This window comes from Drosophila biarmipes, unplaced genomic scaffold (assembly GCF_025231255.1).
Source record: "Drosophila biarmipes strain raj3 unplaced genomic scaffold, RU_DBia_V1.1 ptg000017l, whole genome shotgun sequence".
NCBI lineage: Eukaryota > Metazoa > Arthropoda > Insecta > Diptera > Drosophilidae > Drosophila > Drosophila biarmipes.
Genome location: NW_026114535.1, coordinates 3,876,278 through 3,899,518, shown reverse-complemented (window position 1 = coordinate 3,899,518; position 23,241 = coordinate 3,876,278). Strand labels below are relative to the sequence as shown.

At 44.3% G+C, this 23,241-nt stretch overlaps 1 protein-coding gene across 1 annotated transcript; it reads right to left on the bottom strand.

The window, feature by feature from the left end:
• Positions 1-12,758: 12,758 nt before the first annotated feature.
• Positions 12,759-13,477, bottom strand: LOC127012043 (uncharacterized). Its single transcript, XM_050890161.1, has 2 exons — positions 13,046-13,477; positions 12,759-12,981 (listed from the first exon to the last, which is right to left on the bottom strand). The coding sequence occupies exons 1-2, from the start codon at positions 13,244-13,246 to the stop codon at positions 12,784-12,786; spliced, it is 399 nt and encodes a 132-aa protein (XP_050746118.1). The 5' UTR covers positions 13,247-13,477; the 3' UTR covers positions 12,759-12,783.
• Between the last annotated feature and the right edge of the window lie 9,764 nt (positions 13,478-23,241).

Here is a 23,241-nt window from a genome sequence, read left to right as displayed (position 1 = left end):
CATTTTAATAGCATAGATAGAATAGAACCATTATGATTATGCTAAGAAATCTAAATTTAGAATAGAACAGGCATATTAAAGAGGAAGAATAATGCTAGAAACTAATAAGCAAAAACAAAAAGATAGATACGACAAAAATAGCTTATATTTTTAATTAAAAGTAGGAGACAAGGTTTTATTAAAAAAAGAAACTATAGAATAATCGCCCGTTTGCTTGCAGGGATATATGTGACTAATACTTGTCCCAATCTTTCTGGTCTCCCGTAACATACGAGCGAATAGCCGAAATCACCAAACGTTTTACTCGTTATGCAAGATTCCCTTGCGGAGCATGAACTGCCGTCTGTCTATCGTCCAGAAGTTTCTCAGAAGTTACTTCTACGCGATTTATGTATATTTTGTTATTATATTCATCTAAAAACTTTTTAAATGTCTGTGACCGAAACTGAGAGCCATTGTCCGAGATCATAACCTTTGGAACGGCAAATACGTGGAACAACTCTGTCTCCAGATATTTTTCAACCATGTCCGCAGTAATCTTCTTCACCGACGCAAAAAACACAAATTTGGACAGATGATCAAGGACTATAAATATTACAATGTTTTCGTTTCGAGATCTAAGGCAAGGTCCCAGGAAATCTATATATAGCTTCTGGAAAAATCGTTTGGATTCCTTTGGTTTGGCTTGTAGGAATCGCAACGGATAATTGGAAGCTTAAGAAGCCTGCTAGTTTCACATATGTTCACATATTTCATAACGTCCGGAACTAGACCTGGTGAGGTATAGAACTGCTGAATCCGCTTAATTGTTTTGTAAATTCCCCCATGAGCTGCTAAAGGGTCATCATGCTTTTTTTTTAGGATCTCAGCCACTTACTCTTTTGAAATTCACATCTTCCAATTATACTTGTCGTGGATCGGTTTGCCCACCGCGTGCGCGGCTCTCCTTTAGACCCTACTATCCTGGACTTTTACATCCGGAAGCCGATCCAGCTCAGGTCCTCAACGTTTCCCTGGACTTCAACTTTCCACGCCTGTGGCGTTGTAAAATAGTAGCTCGGCAACTTTTACGCCTATCTTGCCAACCCGGAGCTTAAATCCGTCTGAGACATTAACCATTTCTACGAATCGTGGCCCGTAATTATGGTAAAATTGTGTCCTTTGACCAATTTTTAAACAAACTATAGATGCTAAGCACTCCTGTTCCGTTACTGAGTAATTTTGTTGGGCCTTGCTTAGTTTCTTGGGAACGAAAGCGGTAGGACATTCATCTCCTTCATCAGATAGCTGAACCAAGACCTTTCCAACTCCTGTTTTGCTGGCACCGCAATGTATAAAAAATGGTTTTGATATATCAGCACTTTTAAGAATAGGGGCTTAAGTTAACTTTTTCTTCATGTCCCCAAAAGCATTTGATGCTTTTTCCTTAAATGCAAATTTTCGCTTTGGAGTAGACCGATCCGTTAGCGGAGCTGTCAATGCGGCAAAGTTGCCTATAAACTTTCGATACCACCCGCATAGTCTTAAGAAGCTCCTCAAAGACCTGAGAGTCTTGGGCACGGTAAGCACGAGTCAGTAATGGCGGGTATCTTCTCTGGACCCATTCGGATTCCGCTATCTCCCACCAAGTCCAGCTCGCTTTATGTGAAACGCTACCTCCCGTAAAACCTCAAGGGTCTGAGACAATTAGAAAATCATCTGAGTAGACGAATATTTCGAAAGAGTGAGTGAAGACTTGGCGGGCAGAGCGTGAGTGCCGTGTGCAAAAGGGAACAACGGGATTTCGTCATATTTTTGACTATTCCGGAAACTTGCGTTCAAGAGAGAAGGTGCCACATCTCAGTAGCGGGGCGGAACGAAGGCATGCCAAAGGCATCACGGGAACCAGCGGGACGGCTGGTCGGTTGGAAGCTGTGCATGAAGAAAAAGTGGGTAAAACTGGTGCCATGGACTTTGGACCCGGTGTGGAGTCCACGGAGGCTCTATATAAGGCCGCAGGGCGCTGGCAGCTGGACAGGCAGTTGATCATGGTCATTCGAACAGATCAGTCGATCACGAGGAGACAAACCAGCAAGAGCAGATATCAAAGTGAACAGTCAACCAACCAAGTCAACACACAGTTAGCTAAGGTCCAGAGGGCATCACACGGCTAAGTTCATTCCTGTCAACGAAGTCCTGGCGTTACGCCGGGAGAAGTTGTCAGAGTTTGAGCAGTGGAGGCCGGCGACAAGAAATCGTGAGCTCGGGAGTAAGTCTGTCTAAACCCAGTGTACCTCTCCCCAAGCACTACATTAGCGTGCCCCGGAGTAAGCCTCCGTACGTCAAGTGGAACTGAGCAGGTCCTGGCGCGATCATCCAGAGGGAAGAGCGGTCGATCAGTAAGGTCTCGGGTGGAGTTTTCCAGGAGAGTCTACGGTTCCGACTCGTGAAGTCCCGGTGCGGCGTATCCAAACCCCTAGTATAACGAGCCAGAAGGGAAAGCGGTCGATCAGTACGGACTTGAGTGGAGTTATCCAGGAGAGCCTATGGTTCCGACTCGTGAAGTTCCGGATCGCCGTATGCCCGAGAACCCGAGTAGCGACAGCCACACAAGACAGATCGAGCCTCTCACTGAGCTACTGGATGGTCACGTTTATATACATTTGGTGGGATGATAGTTGCACGAATCTCGTACCAGGTCATAAAAATCGGTTCGTTACACGGTGTTAAACGCATCAATATAAGAAACATTAGTTCTGACCCTTTTGGCTTGGCCAAAAAACAGCTATCGATAGCTAAATTTTGTGCGACCCTAACTTGTGAACTACTAAAGCCACATTTACGTTCTATATGCCGTTAGAAAGGTATTTTGAAATACTATGTACGCCTTTTAAACAAGAGTATCTTACTCTGCCTGAGCATTGACCTTTTTTGTGCGTATCTAAGCTCTATGAAGGTTCTGGAAATTAATAGAAGGAACTTTGATTCTACTACTCTGGAAAACCCAGCTAGTTTGGCGAAAATAGCTATAAATAGATACATTTTGTACATCCGTAACTTGTGAACTACTAAAGCTACAGCTTGTGCTATATGTCGTTCGAAAGGTATTTTAAAAAAAAACTTTGGTTTAATACCATGATTTGTCTTTACTATTGAATAATGACCAAAAGTTTTTTTGTTCCGATACTTATTAAACTTTTTTTCTACTTCTCAAAAGCGGAAAAAGGGGGTGCAACACACTGTTGTATACAGTTACATTGTTCATTTTGCACTAGTTTGAGTATCCATACGTTTTAGGGTGTATATTCCACATAGAGCTGCAAAAAAATCGATGGTACCATCGATAATATCGATGGTTGGCCGCCGGTCACCGACTTCGATATTTTTCAGACTATCACGATAGTTTTACAAAAAATTCGCATCACTTGGACTTCGAAGGAACTTCTTGTACGCATATTTTGCGCACAAAAAAATTTAATATTTACTAATTTTCTCTAGTTTTCGACAGAAATATTCAGGTTCTGGTGGTTCCGGTGTGGTTATGGTTCCTTAAAAATGGATGGCGGTGCAAAAAGTAAGTTGATGGCCAAGATATTAAGAGATTAAATTCACATAGATTCTTCATGAAACTATAGGTGAAAACAAGGATGTGGATCAGGAAGTAACGCAGGGTGTGGAGCAGGATGTGGAAATCGTGGGCAACGTGCAAGGAGCAAAGTCGCTAAAAAAGGTCAACCGACTTGGAAGTTCGGTGTGGGATTTTTTTGAGAAGACCAAAGATGGAAAGACATCCAAATGCCGCATTTGTAAAAAGATGTGTAAAGCAAGTGGAAGCACCAGCAACCTTGCTGATCACCTCAGGAGATTCCACCCGACCCAACATCAACATAAGCTAGCATAAGCGACTGTCAAAAAAATGTTCAACAACAATGAGTACGACAACAAGTCAGTGCGAAAAGCAAACCTAGACTCGGCGTTGATGCAGATGATTGCCAAGGATATACAGAACGGTTGTATTGTGGATGACGAAGGCTTTAGAACCTTCGTGAAAGTGTTGGATCTGCGCTATACTTTGCCGTCACGCACGACTTTGCAAAACTGCAGACAATCCTTGTCAAAGTCGATCATTCCGCAATTACTATGGACTGCTGGACTAGCAAGGCAAATACAGGATATTTGACCATTACTGTGCACTTTATTGACGAAAAGTTCCAGCTGAGATCGGCAGTATTGTCAACGTAGCCACTCCTATGTGCAACAAACCATTCTCCTGAAAACATCGCATCATCAGTGCGCGCAGAACTCATTAGCTGGAATTTGTTGCCAAAAGTCTGCGCAATTGTAACAGATAATGCTAGCAGCATGATAAAGGCTTGTGAGCTGCTGGAAAAGAGACATCTGCCATGCTACGCGCATTGCATAAATCTTGTTGTACAAGACTCGCTTTCTCTAAACTCCATTCAAACGATTTTGACTAAGTGCAAGCGTATTGTAACCTTTTTTAAGTGCAGCACTTCGCATACGAGAAGTTCAAAAAAGCGCAAGGAGTCGACAAGCCGTACAGCTTGATACAAGAGGTATGTACCCGCTGGAACAGCGCGCTTAAAATGGTAGAGCGCATACTATTGACCAAGGAGCATATTTCGCCTGTACTTCTAAGTTTGTCCAAGGCGCCGCAGCCCCTGGCTGCAGACGTTGTTGCGGTCTTGGAAGATTTGAAAGACGTGCTAAATGAAGTAACCACTCAATTATCTTCGAGTACAAAAGCAACAGTATCATCCGTTATTCCCATATCGAATGGTCTTGTGCAGAGTTTACACGAAATAAGAGAGAATTTAAGAACCAAAGAAGGCGAGGAACTATGTGCACTTTTGATTGAAAAGTGTAAAAAACTTATTTTTCCCTTTGAAGAATGGTCCTCCACTCGGTTGGCCACAATTTTAGACCCTCGGTTTAAAATAGAGGGTTTCAGGTCCCCCTTTAATGCGGAGCAAGCCGTATCTTTGCTAGATAAAACACTTTCTTCTCTACCCCATACCAACAAGGAACCCATTTTAACCACCCAACCACCGGAACCACCAAACAACAAAACATAGAGCTTAAACAGAGGTCTAGGAAAGTTGAGTCGATAATTCAAAAAAGGCAGTATTTTCAAAAAATGAACATTGATGAAAATCAGGACCCATTGGAGTACTGGAAGGTAAGTTAATAAAAGCTAAAAGTACTATTCTTTAAAATTTGTATAATTGCAGCAACTTTAATTAGAGATTCCCCAACTGGCTATAAGCGCTAAGCAGGGGCTCTGCATTCCGGCAACCTCGACAGAATCGGGAAGGATGTTTTCCAAAGCGGGCCTAACATTCCGTCCACAAATTGTTATTTGTTAACAAAAATTGGTTTTTAACCAAAGAAATGTAATATAATTTCTCCTGCCAAATATGAAAAAAAAAGATCTCGTTTGAATTTAAACTGAATGCGTTTTTAATTAAAATTCATGTAAAACCAATATAATAGGGGTATTCCCCTTAAAAATAATTTTAAGTATGTTGGTTTTACATGAATACCCCTAATGTTTATATTTGAGCGATAGTATCGCGATAGTATCGAGGTTTAATCTGCAAACTATCAAAACTATCGATGGGGCTACCATCGATGTTTTTGCAGCTCTACTTCCACATAAGAAACTTGAACACTATTTTGTAAAAGTAGATGAATTATATGATTGAAAAAAACTAGCTAGTTTGGCGAGATAAGAGCTATAATTAGCTTAATGCTGTATACCCATAACTTGTGAAAAAGTAAAGTTACAAGATGTGTTACACGTCATTAGAAAGTTAATTCGAAATACTTTGTACGCCTTGTAAACACGATTTGTCTTGAAAGCACCTTTTAAAAATGATTGCCCAAATTTATAATGAATCGAGAATATCCATTGTGAGGAGTTGAATAACTCCCCACAAATCCCAGCAGCAGATGGCCGGCCGCTCACCAGGTACGCGGCGAATTCGCGTAGTGGCGGCGCGGCGGAGATCGAGGACGGAGAACGAGAGAGTTTGGAGATCGAGGACGGAGAACGAGAAAGTTTGGAGATCGAGGACGGAGAACGAGAGAGTTTGGAGATCGGAGACGGAGAACGAGAGAGTTTGGAGATCGAGGACGGAGAACGTGAGAGTTTGGAGAACGTGAGAGTTTGGAGAGGAAGAGAGTTTGGAGAGAAAGAGAGTTTGGAGAGAACGGGAGTTTGGAGACAAGGGAATTTGGAGAGCGAGAGAGTTTGGAGAACAAGAGGGTTCGGAGACCAAGAGAGTTTGGAGACCAACAATGGAGACGGAGAGAGCGGAGACTTGGCGGGCGGAGCGAGAGTGCCGTGTGCAAAAAGGAGTAACGGGACGCCGCCGTACTTTGGACTTTGGAAAGAGGGTGCCACATCTCAGCAGCGGTGCGGCACACAACCATGTCGCATGCGTCCCCGGGATCAGCGGGACGGCAGCATCAGGCTGGACGGCGGCGGGAAGCAGTGCGTCAAGGACAAGAGGGTCAAAAAGGGACCATGGACTTTGGACCCGATGTGGAGAGTTTTGGCGGGCCGTGTGCAAAAGGGAAATAACGGTTCCCAGAGGCCCTATATAAACCCGCAGGGCGCTGGCAGCGGGATCAGTCATTCGGGATCAGTCGTTGAGATCAGTCGGTCAAGAGCATTCATTGAGAAGAGTCAGTCAAGTGAAGAGCATTCAGTTGAGAGCAGTCAGTCGAGATCAGTCAGTCAAGAGCGAGCAGTCAGTCGAGAGCAAGGAGTCGTCGGAAGCAGCGCCGTGGGAGCCTACGAGGAGCAAGATCGTCACGTCGAGACGTTCGGGATTGGGATTACTAGGAATCTCCGAACTGAGACACAGGTGGCTGAGGTCTAAGGAGGCGCCACACGGCCAAGTTCTGTTCTGTCCTGCCGACGAAGTCCTGGCGGTACGCCTGGAAGGTCCACTATACTGAGATTTGAAATCGAGAGTAGCAAGCCAGAAGGGAGAGAAGTCCCGGAGCGGCGTAACAGAACCCTTAGAGTAGCGAGCCAGAAGGGAGAGAAGTCCCGGAGCGGCGCAACGGAACCCCTAGAGTAGCGGGCCAGAAGGGAGAGAAGTCCCGGAGCGGCGCAACAGAACCCCTAGAGTAGCGAGCCAGAAGGGAGAGAAGTCCCGGAGCGGCGCAACAGAACCCTGAGAGTCACGGGCCAGAGGGGAGAGAAGTCCCGGATCGGCGTATACCCTCGAACACAGCACAGAAGTCAAGACCTACAGCCACCTGTCAGGAGTAGTTCGCAGGACATCGCCACCAGCAAGCAGGACATCACACCGCAACGGCCACGCAAGGAGGATCGAGCCCGCAGAAACGGCACGGACAGTACGCGGAAGGGTGAGGCTAGGGTGGAACGTTCGTTTACACGAGGTACGGAAGCGAAGTGAAAGGCGAGGCAGCTTCCTGGCGTTCTGCCTTGACTGTCCGCACGATCTGAGCGGAAGCCCGTGGGACCATCCGGGACAGAGCAAGGGACAGGCGGTCGGGTATCGAGAGGAGTGATCCTGGAGAGCTCGTTGGTCTGTTCACCCTAGTCTGAGAACGGTGACGCTTCCCTAAGCCCGCACGGCTGACCCCATAGCGAGTCTGAACCGTGGCCGAGCAGTCACCGAGCCAGCGACGTCAGGAGCAATCAGCGGTCGAGGATCTTCGAGGAGCGACAAGACAACCAGCCACGTCAGGAGCAATCAGCGGTCAAGGATCTTCAAGGAGCGATGAGACGACCCACACCGTCGGAGACAGCGAGACGAGCAAGTTATAAAGCCGACTGCAGTTATACCCGCAATAAACCCACTCCGAACCCGAGAATTCTGTGCTCTTTCACTGAACTACTGGGCGGTCACGTTTATATAAATTTGGTGGGACGAACACACACAATCTACTGAGCTAGCCGCACAAATACCGTAGCGAGCAGAAACCAAACAAATCAGTTCGTTACATCTGGCGCCCAAAACGTGATTGTCCCAGCGGTGAAAGCAAAATAAACAGAATGGGAAAGAAGTGGATTTACCGCCTTAAGAAGGAGGACTTCGCCCATGTCGCACAAAGGCTTAATGTCGTCCTGGACGGCAGATTAGAGGACATGAGAAGGACATTGTCGGAGTATTACTCCGAAACAGAGAACGACCCACAACTTGCCGACATCTGGGCGGAGCTGGAAGCCATGTATTACGACAGAACCGGCCCGAGTATCACGCTAACTAACGCTGAAGGGGATAACCTAGTAGCAAGCCTGAGCATCGACAACATGCAAAGGGAGGCCCACAGGAGAGAGTCAAGCCAGGACAGGAAGACAACGGTGCTGACCTCTAGACACAGCCAGGAGGATTATGCAAGGGTCGCAAAACAAGTCCGCGAGTGGTCATTCAGGTTCGACGGGGCGGAGAAACCGTTCGAGTTCCTGGAACAAGTCGAATGGTCCGCCAACACCTACGGTTTAGACCTAGACATGATCCCCCGAGCAATGCCGGAGTTCCTGAAAGGAAGGGCGTTGAAGTGGTTTATCGCCAACAATAAACAATGGAAAACCTGGGCCGAGTTCATTGAGAGCTTCCATCTCTATTTTCTGCCGAGAGATTTCTTTACAAGGCTGTCGGACCAGGTCAGGCAACGGAAGCAGGGTTTCAGTGAGTCATTCAAAGACTACATGATCGACATGCAAACGATGTCGAGGCCACTAAACTATTCTGCGAAAGACACCTTAAAGATCATAAAGGAAAACTGCACCCCAAGCCTAAGGATCTTCTTAAGGGCGTACAAAGTGCCGGACCTGGACACGTTGATGCTATTAGCCGATGAATACGAAGAACTGGAAAAGGAGCGGGAAGCGTTCGCCCAAGAAAACAAGTTCTCAAAGGCAAAGTCGTCACCACCAACGCAGGTCACGTGCAGAAGATGCGAGGAGACAGATACTCAGGAGACACGGAGAAATGACCAATTTTCACCGCCGCAACGAATCCCACGACAGCAGGCAACAGGAGCACCACGAGGAGGCCAATGGACGCCACCACAGCAGCAACAGATACAATCAGCGAACACGGTGTGGAGACCGCCAAACACAACACATGGGCCGCGGGGGACGACACACATTGCAGATCCCCATGAGGCCTGCCAAAGGTGCGGCGGCCACGGACACTGGGCACGAGGATGTCGACTCCAACGCCTGCTGTTTTGCTGGGTGTGCGGGAGAGTAGGTGTCAGGAGCGTCGAGTGCTGCCAGCAGGCGGGAAATGCCCAGCGACCTCAGCCGCAGAGAGGCGAGCGGGGGTCGCAAGATGCTACCTCTCCAAACTAACGGGCAAGCTAATCGAGGAGGAGCAGCAGTTGTCCGCAGCGGTGACGATTGGGGGAGGCACGTACATGGCCACGATCGACACCGGGGCAACAGCGAGCTTTATAAGCAAGGAACTAGCGGACAGCCTAGCTGCCCTCGGGAGGATTACGAGGACACGGCGGCAAATTAGGTTGGCGAACGGAAGGTGCGGCGGAATCGATGAACAGCTGGAGGTGGAGATCGCATTCGGGAACAAGCGACTAACCATGAACCTGTTGATACTACCAGGGGTAGTGGATTCATTAGTGTTAGGATGGGACTTTCTAACTCAAGTCGGAACCGAGATAAGGTGCGCTGGACTCGAGGTGAGAATACCGGCCAGGAACCGACACAATGGGTGGTTTGAGGAGAGGCTATCGGTAGCAGTCGTACAGCAGGAAGCAGAGTATGACGACACAGCGATGTTTCTGGAGGCAGAGCTAGCCAGTTTTAAAACCATGACAGGAACGTCGAACATGGCAGAGCATCAAATAACGATGAAGGACGACAAGCCAATAAAACAGCGATACTACCCGAAGAATCCGAAAGTTCAAGGGGAGATCAATGCGAAGGTGGACGAGCTACTCCAAATGGGATGCATAGAGCACTCAACCAGCCCATACAGTTCTCCCATCGTGATGGTTAGGAAGAAGACGGGCAAGTGGAGACTGTGCGTCGACTTCAGGCAGATCAACGCCAAATCAATAAAGGATGCCTACCCGATGCCTCGAATAAATTATATCCTCGACCAGCTGAGAGAGGCACGGTACATAAGCAGCTTGGACCTGAAGGATGGCTACTGACATATCCCGCTGAAAGAAAGCAGCAGGCAGTACACCGCATTTACAGTGCCGGGAAAGGGCTTATTCCAGTGGAGAGTAATGCCGTTCGGACTCCATTCGGCATCTGCGACCTTCCAGCGGGTGTTGGATCGGGTAATTGGTCCCGAGATGTCGCCGCACGCATTTGCGTACCAGGACGATATCATAGTGATCGGACGCACACTAGAAGAGCACAAGGCAAACTTGAAAGAGGTATTCCGGCGACTGAAAGAGGCTAATCTGAGGTTAAACCCAGAAAAATGCCAGTTTTTCAAGAAGGAGCTGCTGTATTTGGGTCATAGAGTGACTAGCGACGGGATAGGCACGGATCCGGAAAAGGTAGCAGCCATTGCCGAATTAGAGCCGCCGTCAACAGTAAGAGAGCTCCGACAGTACCTGGGAGTAGCCTCATGGTATCGGCGATTTGTACCTGACATCGCAAAAATAGTCAAACCACTCAACGATCTGCTGCGCAAGGGCAACAAGTGGGTGTGGACACAGGAACATCAGTCGGCATTCGAAGAGGTAAAGGGAAGGCTGGTGGCAGACCCTGTACTGGCGTGCCCGGATTTCGAAAAACCGTTTGTCCTGCAGACGGACGCAAGTGATTACGGTATTGGGGCCATTTTGACCCAGGAAACCGAACGTGGCGAAAAGGTGATCTCTTACTCAAGCCGAACGCTTAACGGGGCTGAGAAAAATTACTCCACGACCGAGAAGGAGTGTTTGGCAATAGTCTGGGCGATCCGGAAACTGAAGCCGTACCACTTCAAGGTGGTAACCGCCCACATGGCGCTGAAGTGGCTCAACAGCATCGAGAGCCCTTCAGGAAGGATCGCCAGATGGGCCCTGGAGTTGCAGCAGTATGACTTCGAAATAGCGTACAGGAAGGGACAACTCAATGTGGTGGCAGATGCATTATCAAGGCAGCCACTACCAGTAACACTGCGAGGGATCAAGGAGACATCGGCGACGGAAGCCTCCGCAGCATGCAGCTGGATTCAGGACATGAGGAGGGAGACACTTTGTACAGGAACATTCCACACAGAGCAGGCAGTGAGGATGTCGCGACGTGGAAGATGTGCGTCCCGAGAGCTCTGCGAGAAGCAGTGCTGAAAGAGAACCACGACTCACCGGCAGCTGGCCATGTAGGAAGCAGAAAGACAATAGCACGTCTGGCAGCCCGATACTACTGGCCAGGCATGCACCGAGACGCTCGAGCCCACGTAAGAGGATGCGAGACATGTATCAGATTCAAGCCAAATCAGATGCAGGCAGCTGGGAAAATGCTAACGCAGGTGCCAGAGGAACCGTGGGCTACAGTGTGCGCAGACTTCGTCGGACCCCTGCCGCGTTCAAAACACGGCAACCAAATGCTGCTGGTGCTGATAGACAGGTTCTCCAAGTGGACTGAATTGGTGCCGCTGCGGAGCGCGACAGCCGAGTCCCTAAAGAAAGCGTTCAGGGAGCGCATCATCGCAAGGTTTGGGGTCCCTAAGGTAGTCATAACGGACAACGGAGTGCAGTTTAACAGCAAAATCTTCAAGAGTTTCCTGGCCGAGATGGGAGCCAAGCAACAGTTCACGGCCCCATATACCCCGCAAGAGAACCCGACAGAAAGAGCAAACAGGACTGTGAAAACGATGATAGCGCAGTTCACAGGGCAGGATCAGAGAAACTGGGACGAGAAATGGCCCGAGATCATGCTGGCAGTAAATACGAGTGTTTCGGAATCCACAGGATACACGCCAGCGTTTGTTACTCAAGGCAGAGAACCGAGACTGCCGAGCGCCCTATACGACAGAGAGACCTTTGGAACAGGACGACCCACTGAGACCCCAGGGAAGAAGGCAAACAAACTCGGGGAAATCTTCGAGGTTGTAAGGCGGAATCTGGAGAGAGCCTCCCAGGATCAGGCTAGGCATTACAACCTGAGGAGGAGACAATGGACACCAGCGGTGGGAAACGTCGTGTGGGCCAAGGAACATCATTTGTCAAAGGCGGCCGAGGGGTTCGCAGCAAAGTTGGCCCCAAGATACGACGGACCTTACCAGGTCACGGATTTTGCGTCGCCAGTAATCTGCAAAATACGGCACGTTAACACAAAAAAGGAGAGGACCATCCACGTGAGCGAGCTGAAACAACAACAAACACAGAACACCATCGAGCAGCTACAAACAGATACGCTAGACAAAAGGCAAGGATAGCTCCAAGGATAGCCAAAGGACACGAGGAAAGGGGTCCAAGGATAGCTCCAAGGATACCCGAAGGACACGAGGAAGAGGGTCCAAGGATAGCTCCAAGGATACCCGAAGGACACGAGGAAGAGGGTCCAAGGATACCTCCAAGGATACCCGAAAGACACGAGGAAAGGGGTCCAAGGGTAGCTCCAAAGATACCCGGAGGACACAAGGAAAGGGGTCCAAGGATAGCTCCAAGGATACCCAAAGGACGCGAGGAAAGGGGTCCAAGGATAGCTCCAAGGATACCCAAAGGACGCGAGGAAAGGGGTCCAAGGATAGCTCCAAGGATACCCAAAGGACGCGAGAAAAGGGGTCCAAGGAGAGCTCCAAGGACGCGAGGAGAAGGTCTACAAGGATCTGATTAGGACTGGCAGCAGCAGTCTGCCGAAGGAAGGGGGAAGTCGGCACAGCTGAGAGAGCTGTACCGAGAGTGGCCAAGCATCACAGAGAAGGGCATCATGCCCAGACGAGGAGACGGGATCGCGGGCCGGATCGGGGTCCAAACCAGGAAGCACAGCTGCTGGAGTCTGAAAGGGCACTCGTGGTCAACAAAGGCAACCTGCCAAAAGAAAGGAAGCTGATGAGCACATACAAGGAGTCGGGTGTGTGATCAGAATACTTACGTAGTGGCAAGGACAAGTGGAAACGCCGGGCTGAGGGGTAGAAAAAAAACTAAACTTCTGCCGACCGGTGCACGGGCATAAACAATTTGCAGAATCACCATTCAACAGGGAAGGGGGCGCCTCGATAGGCGGTCGATTGGCACTGGACGATAGTGCGATCGATGGGCACAAGAAAATGGAAATATCGGTGATGATGAACATCGCGGCTCGCAAGTGGCAACGCCGCACCTGCGATATCGATATCGTGAGCAGGCCCTCTGGGTATCGATAGCTGATTAATATCGGTGCCCAGTGGGAACAGATGGAGGATCGGCGCAGGAGATTCGAAATTGCTATACGGAGGACGACCGGCGCTGTGGAAAGGAAATAAGATGGAAAGCGTCGAGGGAACGTCGAGGGAGCAACGAGGGAGCACCGAAGGAACCGGAACGAGATGCGCCCTGACTCAATGGCTAGGATATACAAGGGAACGCCGGAGAGTGGGAGCGCTGAGTTTTCTTAACCTTTCCCGAAGTAAGGGGGGAATGTGAGGAGTTGAATAACTCCCCACAAATCCCAGCAGCAGATGGCCGGCCGCTCACCAGGTACGCGGCGAATTCGCGTAGTGGCGGCGCGGCGGAGATCGAGGACGGAGAACGAGAGAGTTTGGAGATCGAGGACGGAGAACGAGAGAGTTTGGAGATCGAGGACGGAGAACGAGAGAGTTTGGAGATCGGAGACGGAGAACGAGAGAGTTTGGAGATCGAGGACGGAGAACGTGAGAGTTTGGAGAGGAAGAGAGTTTGGAGAGAGAAAGAGTTTGGAGAGAAAGAGAGTTTGGAGACAAGGGAGTTTGGAGAGCGAGAGAGTTTGGAGAGCAAAAGGGTTCGGAGACCAAGAGAGTTTAAAGACCAACGGGCGGAGCGAGAGTGCCGTGTGCAAAAAGGAGTAACGGGACGCCGCCGGACTTTGGACTTTGGAAAGAGGGTGCCACATCTCAGCAGCGGTGCGGCACACAAACATGTCGCATGCGTCCCCAGGATCAGCGGGACGGCAGCATCAGGCTGGACGGCGGCGGGAAGCAGTGCGTCAAGGACAAGAGGGTCAAAAAGGGACCATGGACTTTGGACCCGATGTGGAGAGTTTTGGCGGGCCGTGTGCAAAAGGGAAATAACGGTTCCCAGAGGCCCTATATAAACCCGCAGGGCGCTGGCAGCGGGATCAATCATTCGGGATCAGTCGTTGAGATCAGTCGGTCAAGAGCATTCATTGAGAAGAGTCAGTCAAGTGAAGAGCATTCAGTCGAGAGCAGTCAGTCGAGATCAGTCAGTCAAGAGCGAGCAGTCAGTCGAGAGCAAGGAGTCGTCGGAAGCAGCGCCGTGGGAGCCTACGAGGAGCAAGATCGTCACGTCGAGACGTTCGGGATTGGAATTACTAGGAATCTCCGAACTGAGACACAGGTGGCTGAGGTCTAAGGAGGCGCCACACGGCCAAGTTCTGTTCTGTCCTGCCGACGAAGTCCTGGCGGTACGCCTGGAAGGTCCACTAGACTGAGATTTGAAATCGAGAGTAGCAAACCAGAAGGGAGAGAAGTCCCGGAGCGGCGTAACAGAACCCTTAGAGTAGCGAGTCAGAAGGGAGAGAAGTCCCGGAGCGGCGCAACGGAACCCCTAGAGTAGCGGGCCAGAAGGGAGAGAAATCCCGGAGCGGCGCAACAGAACCCCTAGAGTAGCGAGCCAGAAGGGAGAGAAGTCCCGGAGCGGCGCAACAGAACCCTGAGAGTCACGGGCCAGAAGGGAGAGAAGTTCCGGATCGGCGTATACCCTCGAACACAGCACAGAAGTCAAGACCTACAGCCACCTGTCAGGAGTAGTTCGCAGGACATCGCCACCAGCAAGCAGGACACCACACCGCAACGGCCACGCAAGGAGGATCGAGCCCGCAGAAACGGCACGGACAGTACGCGGAAGGGTGAGGCTAGGGTGGAACGTTCGTTTACACGAGGTACGGAAGCGAAGTGAAAGGCGAGGCAGCTTCCTGGCGTTCTGCCTTGACTGTCCGCACGATCTGAGGGGAAGCCCGTGGGACCATCCGGGACAGAGCAAGGGACAGGCGGTCGGGTATCGAGAGGAGTGATCCTGGAGAGCTCGTTGGTCTGTTCACCCTAGTCTGAGAACGGTGACGCTTCCCTAAGCCCGCACGGCTGACCCCATAGCGAGTCTGAACCGTGGCCGAGCAGTCACCGAGCCAGCGACGTCAGGAGCAATCAGCGGTCGAGGATCTTCGAGGAGCGACAAGACAACCAGCCACGTCAGGAGCAATCAGCGGTCAAGGATCTTCAAGGAGCGATGAGACGACCCACACCGTCGGAGACAGCGAGACGAGCAAGTTATAAAGCCGACTGCAGTTATACCCGCAATAAACCCACTCCGAACTCGAGAATTCTGTGCTCTTTCACTGAACTACTGGGCGGTCACGTTTATATAAATTTGGTGGGACGAACACACACAATCTACTGAGCTAGCCGCACAAATACCGTAGCGAGCAGAAACCAAACAAATCAGTTCGTTACACCATTTTAAAAAGGGAGAGTTAAACAACCCGTGCAACGGGTAAAAACAATTCTTAAATTCAATTTTGGAGAATAACGCCTTTGCATTTAGTGATATTGCCCTTATATTTGTTTAAGATTCTGCCTTTGCCGCCCTTGACTGTCCTGCTAACGACATGTAGCGCAAGCCTGTTGCTTTAGTAGTTTCACAAGTGTACAAAATTTAGCTATTTTTAGCTAGGTGGATGTGAGTGTGGCTGCGATTTGATTTTTACGTACTGTTAGAAAATGTTACCGAGTGGTTCCAACTAATTGCATTGCCGCTGTTCAGCAGCTTCAGTAGTTCTGCCTTTCTGGCTTTTAATGTTTTCACTAAGCCACTAAGTTTGGCACACATCGCACTCACTGCGTTTCTTGTTATTGTTCGTGTTATAGGCGTTGCAGACGTTGTTGCCATTGCTTACTGCGCCAATTCAAAGCCCAGTTGGACCAAATTCTCGGTCGCCTTGTAGTTTTTAAAATCGAAGTAGTCGAGTTTGAGTGTACTCCATGAGTTTGCGTGGACTACGGAAAACTGAACCTCATGGTATTACTTGATCGTTTGACAGTGCCGTTAATGGAAGAAGTATTAGAAAAGTTTCAAGAAGCCACATATTTTTCAACGCTCAATCTGGAGAATGGTTTTTTGCGTTCCAGTGAAAGAGGCAAGCAAACCGTTAAATAATAACAGGCTCAAACAACAAAACATACGAAAACTCCCGTGACTATTAAATCAGATAAGGAAATGAATACGCAGTTACTCTAATTTATGACTTAATAGATAAGAGTACAAAAACCGAAGCAAAAGCTATATTCGAATCTTATATTCTAAAGTGCGGTCCAATGAATACATTAATTACGGAAATGGGAACAGAATACAAGAACAGAATACAGAAATCAGAGATATAAATATCTAAATATTGAAAACATAACATCTACTGCACACCACCAGACCTTAGGTACAATAGAAAAAAGCCACAGAACGTTTAACGAATATGTTAGATCGTACATCTGATCTGACAAAATAGATTGAGATATTTGGCTTTTTTTCTTCACAAGTTCTTTTAACACTGCACCCTCGATGGTACTTTGCGTACTTGATTTTAGTAAATCTCCCAAATAAAACATTTAATTAACAGTAATGATAATATAACACTTTTATATAATATAGATTATTATCAAAAAGAATCAAAGTTCATACTCAAAAATGCATATAAAGGGACACGAACATGGATTAAAGAAAATACAAAACGGCAAAAAGAAATATATGATAAAAACATAAAAGGTTTTCAAATAAAACAAGAATAAAGTTAGTTTCGGCAATTCCAAGTTTGTATAATCAACGGTAGTAACACCATGTTACATTTTTAAGGATTAATGCTAGCTTCAGTGCTATTTTATTTCAATTTAATATTCTTAAAAAAATATAAAATTATATTATCAATAGAATAAGCCAAATAACAACGATGCTTTTTTTTCCACCCAATTTCGTATCTTTCCTATGACAGCTAGATTATATGTCGTCCGATTTTGATCAAATTAAATTCGAAATTTAGAACGAATTTAAATTTTCCGATCGTTCGTATGGCAGCTATATGATATATTCGTCCGATTTTGATAAAGTTTAATTCGAAATTCAGAACTTATAAACACTAAAAATATACGTTTTTTAAGTTTTTACCGATAGTTATAGCTGGGAGCTGTAAGATATAGTTGTCCGAATCGGCTGGTTCCGACTTATATACTACCTGCAGTAGAAAGAAGACTTTTGGGGACGTTTCAGTCCGATAGCTTTAAAACTTAGAGAAAAGCTTGCTATGACAGATAAAAAAAAAGGTAAAGACAGATTAAAAATGTTTGATACGTAGAAAATATAAATTTTTAAATTTCATTAATTAATTTTTGTATTTTTTAAATAAAATCCTTACAATTTCATTAAGTATTATCATTCATAAGAAATCTTCTTTAAAAATCTCTTTTATTTTACTACATATATATCATACGGTAGGGCCATACTCAAAAAAATGTTAATAATATTCATATAAAAAATAAAAAAAATGTATATATAAAAACAATATATTTTCCAATTTCTTTATATTTTTAATCATAAATCATTTTATATACAAAAAAACATAATCTTTAATATATATAATCTCTAGAAAATAACTCAGGTTTATTATATTATTTTTGATAAAGAGGGAGATGTAGTATAAGCACATATCCAGTAGGCACTGTACATTAACATTAAATTATAAATATATACAAGTTCAAAAGCCAGCAGAGTGCATTGGTAATATGATCACCCAGCAGACAACTGTCGCTGTGTTAACATGTTTCCCACACAGCTCGACTTACTTGAATGCGATTAAAATGTCGAGCGGACTGCATACCCGTTTTAGGTTAAATAGTGAATATTATTATATTCGCTTAAAAGAAAAGGGCATGAAGTAGTCTATATAAATAGTGTCTATATAAATATTCAGCACAGCCGCCCTGTAGTTAACAGAACAGGCAGAAATAGATTCAATGGTAGACGAATATTCCGAATCAAGTGCCGTGCCAGAATTCGATGGGAAGAAAACGCATCTCCAACGATTCATCACGGCAATAAAATTAGTCAATACAAGGGCCATATGAAGAAATAGCCATAGAGGTGATTAAATCAAAAATAATTGGACAATTGATGCTATCATTAATAAACTACAAAGCACAATTGTATGCGAAACTTCAGATGAAATCAAAGCAAAAATGGTAAATATTTACTAAAGAGGAAAAGCCACAAATAAATTAACAAACGAACTTGACAACTTGCGTAAATTACGAGAAGCTTTATATATCGACTAAGGACAAAATGCTGAACATGCTGACTAATTCAGCATAAAAGATGCTTTATCTACTTTCATAAAGAATTGCGATAGCGGAAAAACTAAAACAATTTTGGAAGCTAGCTCATTTTATAATAAATTTAATCAACAAGCAAATAACCACAGTGTAATGTATACAAATTATTACCGCAGAGGCCAATATTACCAACATAATAATTATTACCAAAACCAAAATTATTACAGAAACCAAAATACATGTTATGACAGAAATTAATACAACAATTGAGGAAACTCAAATGGTCAAAGTGTCAGCTCTCAAAATAACTCCATCAATAGAGGAAGCCCGAATGCTCAAGTCAGAGCTATTGGAACTAAACAGGAAAACAAACAAATTTGCGTAGAAGCGGACCGACTGGCGGACAGACGGACGGACATGGCTAGATCGAATCGTCTAGTGTTACTGATCAGGAATATATATGCTTTATGGGGTCGGAAACGTTTTCTTTACTGCGTTTCAAACTTCTGACTGAAATCATTATACCCTCTGCAAGGGTATGAAAATGCAAACAGGAAAATGTATAATCCCTTTCAACATTCAAATTGTTAATGTTATCTTTCCGAAACCCTAAGATTGTATAATAGGAATGGACTTCCTAAAAATCCAATTGAAAAATTTACTTTCATCTGTCTGGTTAATAGCTGGACCCGAAAACTTCGATCAAGAGATCAACATTCCGATTTTACATTTAACATATAACAACCTTATAATTCCTGCGAGGTCCGAAGTTGTAAGACAAATTTATGTAAACACGTTTTACAAAGAAAAACTTACTTATTAAAAATCAATATATATCTGAAGGCGTAAGCACTTTAGCTAATTCTAATAATATTTTTGTCCGCACTTTTAACACAACTGATACCAATAAAATTATAAACATTTCCAACATGAACCATTAGATAACTATCAAAACCCACAAAGTAGAGATTGTAATATAAGATACAATGAGGTGCTATCTAAATGATCAAAGAATTTTTCTGAAATGTTTAAAAGTACTCTCGTTAAACTATGCACCGAATTTACTGAAATAAATAAAAGCGAAATTCCTGTTTGGATTTGTTTTCTGGTTTCCACCAAATTACTTTAGGAAAGGAATCCAGAGATATAACATCATTTTCAAAAAGCTCTGGCTTATACCGCTTGAAAGAATGACCTTACGGTGTAAAAGTATTACCTAATTCATTCACGAATGATCACACTAGCTTTTCGGGACTAGAACCATCACAAGCTTTCCTTTTCATAGACGATCTAATAGTTATAGTTATAGTAATAGGTTGTTCCGAAAATCATACGATTACAAAGTTAATTAACCTATATAACCTATGTCGAAAACACAATCTTAAGCTGCATCCAGGAAAATGTTCATTTTTTATACACGAATTCACATATAGACTTAAAATGTCAATTCACTGTAGAGTACCTAAAAAAATAATTTCGGGGATGATGCCCCGAATTATCGAAGAATCCAAGGACATAAACAAACAAATTTTAAAAGTCACTTCAAGATTACAAAATAGACAGAATAATACAAATTGCGCAGTTTCAAAATTAGGTTCGGATATGCAAAAGCAACCGACAGCTTCTAAGCCCAAAATATTTGACGTCACTCGCAATGAGGTCGTTAAAAAAGTAATGACCTTGCATTTAACAGCATCCAATTGTTCTCTTAAAAAAGGAAAAAAAATATGTTCAAGAATAAGTATCAATTTGTGGATCAATTTTCCAAAAGGCTAGAGAGAACGGCCGGTATAAATAAGATTAGACAACTTAAGATGGCACCGAGCGAGAAAATCTTTGAAATTATTTCAATAGATATATTCAAAAATATGGGCAATAAAATATTAATGAATGTAAGAGTAGCGCTACTCAAGCCGGTGACCACAATAAATAATAAAAAAGAAAAAGAAGCTATACTGTCTAGACTACATAATGATCCAATACAAAGTTGAAATACAGGAATTACAAAAACGATATGATGTCACACTAATCTGTGACTTAACAAAATACCTTGTTGCCATCCCAAAAACCGTATCAAAAGCTATATTCGAATCTACTGTATAATGAATACATTCATTACGGACATGAGAAAAGAATCATGAAAACAGAATCAGTAATCACAGATTCAGTAAATATCTAAATATTAAAAACATAACATCTACAGCACACCACCACCAGACCTTAGGTAGAATAGAAAAAAGCCACAGAACGTTTAAAGAATATGTTAGATCGTACATCTCATCCGACAAAACAGATTGGGATGTTTGGATTTTAACTTTACAAATTGTTTTAACACTACACCTTCGATGGTACAAGATTACTATACTATTACTATACGAGCTTAATTTTGGTATATCTTCCAAATTAAACGTTTAATTTAACAGTAATGATAATATTACACCTTTATAAAATGTAGATCCCAAAGAATCAAAGTACATACTAGAAAATGCATATAAAGGTTTAAGAACAATGAATTAAAACAAAATAAAAAACTTTAAAAAGAAATATAATTCTGTTGGCAAAAAGTAAGGTGAATTTTTGAATTTGAAATTCGCGGGCTTAAGATGGCGGACTAGTTTCTTTTTTTCTTGAGTTGGTAGGACTGTTAATGACATCTGGCAGTATGCGTACTATATTTACACTTGTGCTTACCAAACTATAAAGAGTGCATTTATCTATTTTTACAATGTCTGATTTAATTGAGCAGAGAAGTGCCATCAAATTTTGTTTGCGGAATGTTTTTTGTTGATGCTAACATGTCTCAGAAAAATGTTGATAAGTGGTACAAAGACTTCAAAAAGGGGCGGGAACGTGTTGATGACTTGGAGCGCTCCGGACGACCAACGACGTCAACAGATGACCAACACATCAATGAAGTGAAGGAATTAGTGGTCAAAAATCGGCGGTTGACTGTTAAACCCCTTACAATGATCGGAATATCAGAAGGATCTGTGAAAACCAATTTAAAAGACCATTTGACCATTTTTTTTTGGCCAAACTAATTATAATAAGAATTATTATTTGAGGGTTTTGCGTGAAGCAATTCATCGAAAAAGACTAGAATTATGGCCCAAAAATTTAAGGGAATGAATTTGATTCAGGAGAATAAATAAAGAAATTTCACTTTACAAACAAATTCAGCTTACTTTTTGCCCACAGTAGGATTACAAAAACTCAAAAGATTTTAAAATAAAAAATATCAGATAAAGTTCTATTAAAAAATGAAATAGGTCATTAGTTAGATAAACATTAAAAATTACAATATTAAAATAAAAAACATTAAGAACAAACAGATTGGCAGTGCATGAAGACAGATTAAAAATGTTTAATAAGTAGAAGATATGAATTTTTAATTTCATTTAATATTTTTCGTATTTTTTTATTTAAAAATATTAAATATTCTCATTCATAAAAATTGTGCTTTATAAATCTCTTTTATGTTACAACATAAGGCCTGTGAATCAGTTCTACACTTATTTCGAGACTATCTCAATTTAATCTTGTAACGAATTTCTCCGCGTTTAAGACACCACTAGAAAATACGCGAAAGGAAAAGATGAAACACGTGAATCACTTGAGCCTGCATCCACAGTCGGTCTGGATTGACGCAGCAAAAGTAGCACGATGGCGTTGGAAAATTATGACTACATTAAAGCTATTGGAGTTATTCTCCAGAGCCCATACCAAAACCTTAATAGTAAAAGAGATAAACTCCACCGAACCGTAGAAGACAGTGATCTTATAGTTGTGCAAAAGTCCATGGAGAAAAAAGTCATTCGACAGTCTCAGTCTCAGTCTGGCGCATTTGAAGAGTGGCTAAGCGTCAGCAAAATCGATCACGTCTGCTCAACTACTGGAGATGCTCGTGGAAAAGGTCAAGTCGAGCTAATTAACCGATCGATTCATGCTGTCATCGCCAAAACTCTACAAAAGAAGCAAGCAAGTGGTTTAAATATGTACCTCAGCTGCAAAAGGATATAAAAAAAAATCATAAATGAACAGCTCAACAAAGCTTCCACCGTTTGAGCTGTTATCTGGCTCCCAGAAAATGTACACCCAAAAAGGAGCGTTTTCAGGAGATTTAAACCGAAGAGTCTGTTTCTTAGTTTAACGTTGAGCGAAAACAAATGCGAGAAAAAGCTCGAAAGAATATTGAAGCAGCTCAACAAGTATACAAACGCAACTATGACAAGCGACACAAGCACGCATCGCAGATCTATAAGTTGGATAATCTGGTTGCTATCAAAAGGATCCAATTTTTCGCAGGAAGACGCAGGCGAGTCCATCTTGGGACCATACGAGGTCGTCAAAATTAAACAAAACGGGCGATACAACGTCTGCAAAGTATGGCGGCAAGTGGAAAGACTTAACATTAAAAGCACCAGCTGCAACAACATGAAGCTCTGGCGGTCCATAGAAGATAACGACGCCGAATTTGCATAATCTAAGTCAGATGAAGATGAGCAGAAGGACCGAGTGATAAGGCAGCTGCCACAGATTTTTGCGGAAAAGCATAGGTAGTAATGTTTACCTGCAAACGAAATCTATTCAGAGAACAAAAGATAAATTGGCCGATCTTTTTGGAATCAGCTAATACTATCTGTTTTAAGCCTGACAAAATTGGTGGTGCAATTTATTGGTTTTAAGAACCATTCAGTAAGCAAAAGCTTTCAAATTCGAACCCTGGTGACAGGTGTCAGCTATGGCAACATAATTTTGGATTGTAGAGTCCATGGAAATGGTCATG

Excerpts from the sequence above, each read along its gene's own strand:
- LOC127012043 (XM_050890161.1), bottom strand. The coding sequence starts at position 13,246 with ATGTTCATCATCACCGATATTTCCATTTTCTTGTGCCCATCGATCGCA. Across the intron at positions 12,982-13,045 it reads CCACTTGTCCTTGCCACTAC|GTTGCCTTTGTTGACCACGA; the intron begins GTAAGTATTCTG and ends TTCTTTTGGCAG.